Source organism: Oncorhynchus keta, unplaced genomic scaffold (assembly GCF_023373465.1).
Source record: "Oncorhynchus keta strain PuntledgeMale-10-30-2019 unplaced genomic scaffold, Oket_V2 Un_contig_20325_pilon_pilon, whole genome shotgun sequence".
Classification (NCBI taxonomy): Eukaryota; Metazoa; Chordata; class Actinopteri; order Salmoniformes; family Salmonidae; genus Oncorhynchus; species Oncorhynchus keta.
The window spans coordinates 1-7,668 of record NW_026281938.1 but is presented as its reverse complement, the minus strand read 5'-3'; the positions used below and the strand labels follow the sequence as shown (position 1 = coordinate 7,668).

Below are 7,668 nucleotides of genomic sequence, written 5' to 3'. Positions count from 1 at the left end.
CGCGGTTTTGTCTCACCAGGAGTGATGTTCGGATTCGCATTTATCGTCGAAGGAATGAGCGTTACACTGAGGCCTGTATTCTGGAGCGGATCGATTTGAGGTCATGGTCGGACTGAGCTTGTTGTCATTGCAGGCAATCTCAACGCTGTGCGTTAAAGGGAAGACATCCTGCTCCCTCATGTGGTACCCTTCCTGCAGGCTGATGCTGACATGACCCTCAGCATGACAATGCCACCAGCCATACTGCTCCTTCTGTGCGTGATCTCCTGCAAGACAGGAATGACAGTGTGCCATGGCCAACAAGAGCCCGGATCTCAATCCTATTGAGCACGTTTGGGACCTGTTGGTTGAGGGTGAGGACTAGGGCCATTCCCCCAAAATGTCCGGGAACTTGCAGGTGCCTTGGTGGAAGGGTGGGGTAACATCTCACAGCAAGAACTGACACATCTGGTGCAGTCCACGAGGAGGAGATGCACTGCAGTACTTAATGCAGCTGGTGGCCCACCAGATACTGACTGTTGGACTCACTAAACAGAGAACATCCCTGGTCATCCCTACTGCCTCTGATTCTAGTGGACTCACTAAACAGAGAACATCCCTGGTCATCCCTACTGCCTCTGATCTGGAGGACTCACGAAACAGAGAACATCCCTGGTCATCCCTACTGCCTCTGATCTGGTGGACTCACTAAATACAAATGCTTAATTTGTGGGCCTCCCTAAAGTGGCGCGCGGTTTAAGGCACCGTTTAAGGCAGCGCATCTCAGGTGTCACAACAAACCCGGGTTCAATCCCGGGCTGTTTCCCAACCGACCGTGATTGGGAGTACCATAGGGCGGTGCAAAATTGGTCCAGCGTCGTCCCGGGTTTGACCTCTCGGGGGCTTTACTTGGTTCATCGCACACTAGTGACTCCTTGCGGTGGACCGGTCGCCTGCAGGCCGACTCTCTGTCGTCAATTGAACGGTGTTTCCACCGACATTGGTGCGGCTGGTTTTGGTTCAGCGAGCGGGTGTTGAAGGTTTGGGGTTTCCAGGTTCAAAGAGCGGGTGTTAAGAAGGTTTGGGGGTTTCAGGTTCAGCGAGCGGGTGTTAAGAAGGTTTGGGGGTTTCAGGTTCAGCGAGCGGGTGTTAAGAAGGTTTGGCTGGTTTCCAGGTTCAGCGAGCGGGTGTTAAGAAGGTTTGGCTGGTTTTCAGGTTCAGCGAGCGGGTGGTTAGAAGGTTTGGCTGGTTTCCAGGTTCAGCGGCGGGTGTTAAGAAGGTTTCTGGTTTCCAGGTTCAGCGAGCGGGTGGTTAGAAGGTTTGGCTGGTTTCCAGGTTCAGCGAGCGGGTGTTAAGAAGGTTTGGCTGGTTTCCAGGTTCAGCGAGCGGGTGTTAAGAAGGTTTGGCTGGTTTCCAGGTTCAGCGAGCGGGTGGTTAGAAGGTTTGGCTGGTTTCCAGGTTCAGCGAGTGGGGTGGTTAGAAGGTTTGGCTGGTTTCCAGGTTCAGCGAGCGGGTGTTGGGAAGTTTTGGCTGGTTTCCAGGTTCAGCGGCGGGAGGTTAGGGGTTTGGCTGGTTTCCAGGTTCAGCGAGCGGGTGTTAAGAAGGTTTGGCTGGTTTCCAGGTTCAGCGAGCAGGTGGTTAGGAAGGTTTGGCTTGGTTTCCAGGTTCAGCAAGCGGGTGTTAAGAAGGTTTGGCTGGTTTCCAGGTTCAGCGAGCAGGTGGTTAGAAGGTTTGGCTGGTTTCAGGTTCAGCGAGCGGGTGTTAAGAAGGTTTGGCTGGTTTCCAGGTTCAGCGAGCGGGTGTTAAGAAGGTTTGGCTGGTTTCCAGGTTCAGCGAGCGGGTGGTTAGAAGGTTTGGCTGGTTTCCAGGTTCAGCGAGCGGGTGTTAAAAAGGTTTGGCTGGTTTCCAGGTTCAGCGAGCGGGTGTTAAGAAGGTTTGGCTGGTTTCCAGGTTCAGCGAGCGGGTGTTAAGAAGGTTTGGCTGGTTTCCAGGTTCAGCGAGCGGGTGTTAAAAGGTTTGGCTGGTTTCCAGGTTCAGCGAGCGGGTGTTAGAAGGTTTGGCTGGTTTCCAGGTTCAGCGGCGGGTGTTAAGAAGGTTTGTGTTTAATTGTCTACATGATTACTGCAACTCGCTGTTGGCTGGGCTCCCTGCCTGTGCCATTAAACCCTACAACTCATCCAGAACGCCGCAGCCCGTCTGGTGTTCAACCTTCCCAAGTTCTCTCACGTCACCCCGCTCCTCCGCTCTCTCCACTGGCTTCCAGTTGAAGCTCGCATCCGCTACAAGACCATGGTGCTGCCACGGAGCTGTGAGGGGAACGGCACCTCAGTACCTCCAGGCTCTGATCAGGCCCTACACCCAAACAAGGGCACTGCGTTCATCCACCTCTGGCCTGCTCGCCTCCCTACCACTGGGAGGAAGTACAGTTCCCGCTCAGCCCAGTCAAAACTGTTCGCTGCCCTGGCCCCCAATGGTGGAACAAACTCCCCTCACGACGCCAGGACAGCGGAGTCAATCACCACCTTCCGGAGACACCTGAAACCCCACCTCTTCAAGGAATACCTAGGATAGGGTAAGTAAGGGTAAGTAATCCTTCTCACCCCCCCTTCTCCCCCCCCAACAAGATTTAGATGCAAGTGGCTGTTCCACTGGTTGTCATAAGGTGTATGCACCAATTTGTAAGTCGCTCTGGATAAGAGCGTCTGCTAAATGACTTAAATGTAATGTAATGTAATGTAAAAATGTGGGCACAATCAGAATGTGGACAAGAACAGGACAAAGGACTCATGTAGAACCAGGTATAAATGGGGCATTAGAGTCCGAGTCCGAGTTTCCTCTCGTGGCTCTCTTGGTTGGCAGCGGCAGCTTCGTGAGTCAGTCTCTGTGTGTGTGATGAGATGACAACAGCCCACTTAACAGAAGCAGCACACACTCACACAAACTGTCTCCCTCTGTCTTGGATTTTCCCTGGAAACAAGTCGGTGTGTGTGTTTGTGTTTAAGTGTGCATGAGTGTGTTTCAGAGTGTGCATGGGTGTGTTTCAGAGTGTGCATGGGTGTGTTTCAGAGTGTTTCGAACATGGGTGTGTTTCAGAGTGTGTTTCGAACATGGGTGTGTTTCAGACATGGGTGTGTTTCAGAGTGTTTCGAACATGGGTGTGTTTCAGAGTGTTTCGAACATGGGTGTGTTTCAGAGTGTTTCGAACATGGGTGTGTTTCAGAGTGTTTCGAACATGGGTGTGTTTCAGAGTGTTTCGAACATGGGTGTGTTTCAGAGTGTTTCGAACATGGGTGTGTTTCAGTGTGTTTCGAACATGGGTGTGTTTCAGAGTGTTTCGAACATGGGTGTGTTTCAGTGTGTTTCGAACATGGGTGTGTTTCAGAGTGTTTCGAACATGGGTGTGTTTCAGAGTGTGTTGAACATGGGTGTGTTTCAGAGTGTGTTTCGAACATGGGTGTGTTTCAAACATGGGTGTGTTTCAGAGTGTTTCGAACATGGGTGTGTTTCAGAGTGTTTCGAACATGGGTGTGTTTCAGAGTGTGCATGGGTGTGTTTCAGAGTGTTTTGAACATGGGTGTGTTTCAGTGTGTTTGAACATGGGTGTGTTTCAGAGTGTTTCGAACATGGGTGTGTTTCAGGAGTGTTTCGAACATGGGTGTGTTTCAGTGTGTTTCAAAACATGGGTGTGTTTCAGTGTTTCGAACATGGGTGTGTTTCAGTGTGTTTCAAAACATGGGTGTGTTTCAGAGTGTTTCGAACATGGGTGTGTTTCAGTGTGTTTCAAAACATGGGTGTGTTTCAGAGTGTTTGAACATGGGTGTGTTTCAGAGTGTGCATGGTGTGTTTCAGAGTGTGCATGGGTGTGTTTCAGAGTGTTTCGAACATGGGTGTGTTTCCAGAGTGTGCATGGGTGTGTTTCAGAGTGTTTGAACATGGGTGTTTCAGAGTGTTTCGAACATGGGTGTGTTTCAGTGTGTTTCAAAAACATGGGTGTGTTTCAGAGTGTTTTGAACATGGGTGTGTTTCAGTGTGTTTGAACATGGGTGTGTTTCAGAGTGTTTGAACATGGGTGTGTTTCAAAGTGTGCATGAGTGTGTTTCAGAGTGTTTGAACATGGGTGTGTTTCAGTGTGTTTCAAAACATGAGTGTGTTTCAGAGTGTTTCGAACATGGGTGTGTTTCAGAGTGTTTCGAACATGGGTGTGTTTCAGTGTGTTTCGAACATGGGTGTGTTTCAGTGTGTTTCGAACATGGGTGTGTTTCAGAGTGTTTTGAACATGGGTGTGTTTCAGTGTGTTTCGAACATGGGTGTGTTTCAGTGTGTTTCGAACATGGGTGTGTTTCAGAGTGTTTTGAACATGGGTGTGTTTCAGAGTGTTTCGAACATGGGTGTGTTTCAGAGTGTGTTTTGAACATGGGTGTGTTTCAAACATGGGTGTGTTTCAGTGTGTTTCAAAACATGGGTGTGTTTCAGAGTGTTTCGAACATGGGTGTGTTTCAGAGTGTGTTGAACATGGGTGTGTTTCAGAGTGTGTTTCGAACATGGGTGTGTTTCAAACATGGGTGTGTTTCAGTGTGTTTCGAACATGGGTGTGTTTCAGAGTGTTTCGAACATGGGTGTGTTTCAGAGTGTGTTTCGAACATGGGTGTGTTTCAGAGTGTTTTGAACATGGGTGTGTTTCAGAGTGTTTCGAACATGGGTGTGTTCCAGAGTGTGTTTCGAACATGGGTGTGTTTCAAACATGGGTGTGTTTCAGAGTGTTTCAGGGTGAGTTGTGGGCTAGATGCTAAGCGTTGAACAGTGTGTGTATGTGCGGGTTGGGCATCACCTGCTCCTCACAGCCCACCAGCATGTCCCAGGACTCATAGTGTCCCTTTCTCCTGGCGGTAGAAATGTATGGCCTTGAGGAACGCCTGACACTCACAGGAAGACCTCCTCAGAGAATCTGGAGAGAGAGACAGACAGAGAGAGAGAGAGAGGCAGAGAGAGCAGAGAGAGAGAGAGGCAGAGAGAGAGAGAGGCAGAGAGGCAGAGAGAGGCAGAGAGAGAGAGCAGAGGGCAGAGAGGGCAGAGAGAGGCAGAGAGAGAGAGAGGCAGAGAGGCAGAGCAGAGAGAGGCAGAGAGAGAGAGAGAGAGAGAGAGAGAGGGCAGAGAGGAAGGCAGAGAGAGAGGCAGAGAGGCAGAGAGAGAGAAGAAGGCAGAGAGAGGCAGAGAGAGAAGCAGAGAGAGAGAGAGAGAGAGAGAGAGAGAGAGAGAGAGAGAGAGAGAGAGAGAGAGAGAGAGAGAGAGAGAGAGAGAGAGAATGCGGAAGTAGGCAGTGTAATATTTCTCTATGGGATAACTGGTTTGTCTTAAATACTGAAAGAATTGAGTAATGCATCTGAGACAAATGCAATATATTTTAAACACTTCCCTTTTTGTCACTGTGAAATGTAAATGTGAAACTAGAAAAAATAAAATAAAATAGTGTCAGAGAGAGAGAAGAAAAGAGCATGAGCTCGGAATGGGATGTTTGTGTTCTATTTCTGAGCTACATAGTCACAACATCCTCTGAACATCTATTTTCTAAAGTTGCTATTGACTAGTTGGTATTTGAGGCAGCGCTAAAGAGGTGCTGTTGACGTAACCCGTTGCTGCTTTGGTTGGTGTTCTGCAGAAGTTGCTAAACGCTAGCCTAACCACTAACTGACAGGCTGGCTCTAGGTTTCTCCCTCACAGGAAGCTAATGTGTGCTGAGGAGTATTATTAGGTTGTTACCAAGACAACCGAACAATAACAACAGTACAACACAGCAGGCTAGCAGGTTGATCAGGAACTGGTTTAGAGGTTTAGAGAGTTTAGTCTAGAGGTTTAGTATAGTGGTCAGGGTCAGAACCCCAGGTGTAGAGTTAGGGTTAGGGTCACGGGTCAGAGTCCGAACCCCAGGTGTAGAGTTAGGTTCAGGGGTCAGAACCCCAGGTGTAGAGTTAGGGTTAGGGTCAGAGTCAGAACCCCAGGTGTAGAGTTAGGGTTAGGGTCAGGGTCAGAGTCAGAACCCCAGGTGTAGAGTTAGGGTTAGGGTCAGAACCCCAGGTGTAGAGTTAGGGTTAGGTCATGAGTCAGAGTCCGAGACCCCAGGTGTAGAGTTAGGGTCGGGGTCAGAGTCAGAACCCCAGGTGTAGGGTTAGGGTCAGAGTCAGAACCCCAGGTGTAGAGTTAGGGTTAGGGTCAGGGTCAGAGTCAGAACCCCAGGTGTAGGGTTAGGGGTCAGAACCCCAGGTGTAGGGTAAGGTCAAGTCAGAACCCCAGGTGAAGGGTTAGGGTCAGGGTCAGGAGTCAGAACCCCATGTGTAGGGTTAGGGTTAAAGGTCAGGGTTAGGGGTCAAGTCAGAACCCAGGTGTAGGGTTAGGGTTAGGGTCAGGGGTCAGGTCAGAACCCCAGGTGTAGGAGTTAGGGTTAGGGTCAGGGGTCAGAGTCAGAACCCCAGGTGTAGGAGTTAGGGTCAGAGTCAGAAGCCCAGGTGTAGGGTTAGGGTTAGTGTTAGGGTTAGGGGTCAGAGTCAGAACCCCAGGTGCTGGCGTACCGTGGTTCTGGTGCCTGATGCAGCCCGTGAGGCGAAGGAAGGTCGCTCGTCGGTCCTCCTGGGGAAGCTGAAGTACACGTCACGTCTGGCAGGGCAGTCTGGTGGGCAGGGACGGCCGGAAGGTACCACTACCATGGGGGAGATGTCTCCTCCTTCAAACCTATAGTACAACACACAGACACAGGATTTGGGGTCAGGGGTCAGGGCAGTCTGAGGTAGACAGGGAACTGACCGGAAGGTACCACTACCATGGGGGGAGATGTCTCCTCCTTCAAACCTATAGTACAACACACAGACATGCATAAACATACAATTAACTGATTGATTGAAAGGCTGCATTTTCCCCCGTCTCCCAGTCTCCGTGTTGCTATTTCAACAGTTGCCTCTGTGTTTCAAGAATGTGATGTATCTCTTTAGGGGTTGACCAGACACTCACATTTAGGGTCAGGGAAGGCCTTGTCCACCAGCGCTGAGTACTTGTCCTCTGATGTCAGAACTACGCCCCCTGTTGGCAGGAGTCTCTGTCTGGCCGGAACACCTTTACTGAAGCTCTGTGGAGGGGCAAATACACCAACCAATTTACCAAACATCAGAGTAATGTGACTGACTATGTGTTAGCCCGCTGAGCTAAAGCCAAGGCATTACCTTAGAATGCTAACACAACTCTGTAGGTCTCAGGTGAGGTAATCCATCACCCAGCCTGGGGCTTATTCTCCGTTACATAGGGTCATACAACCGACTGTACATGACCTTACATGACTTACCATGGTAAGTCATGTAAGGTCATGTACAGTCGGTTGTATGTTGGTATGGTGTTGGTTTACCTCCTGGTTGTCATGACACTCCAAGCTGTGATTGGCTCTCATCACCACAAACCTCTCCTTCCACTTCCCGGTGTCGTCATAGTGCAGAACACTGTCCTGATACAGAACTTCCTCTGGCCTAAGGGGCTCCTACAGGACAGATGCAGAAGGAGTGGTGAGTGAGGAGTGTGTGTGTGTGTGTGTGTGTGTGTGTGTGTGTGTGTGTGTGTGTGTGTGTGTGTGTGTGTGTGTGTGTGTGTGTGTGTGTGTGTGTGTGTGTGTGCACTGTCTGGGCACTGTCTGGGCACTGTCTGAGTACTGTG

General features: G+C 50.1%; 1 protein-coding gene across 1 annotated transcript; it reads right to left on the bottom strand.

Moving 5' to 3' along the window:
- Window positions 1-6,742: 6,742 nt before the first annotated feature.
- Window positions 6,743-7,495, bottom strand: LOC127920706 (protein Niban 1-like; the record flags this gene model as incomplete). Its single annotated transcript, XM_052504749.1, has 3 exons — window positions 6,743-6,819; window positions 6,979-7,093; window positions 7,367-7,495. Coding segments are annotated over 3 exons (321 nt in total), but the record flags the coding sequence as incomplete, so codon positions are not given.
- Between the last annotated feature and the right edge of the window lie 173 nt (window positions 7,496-7,668).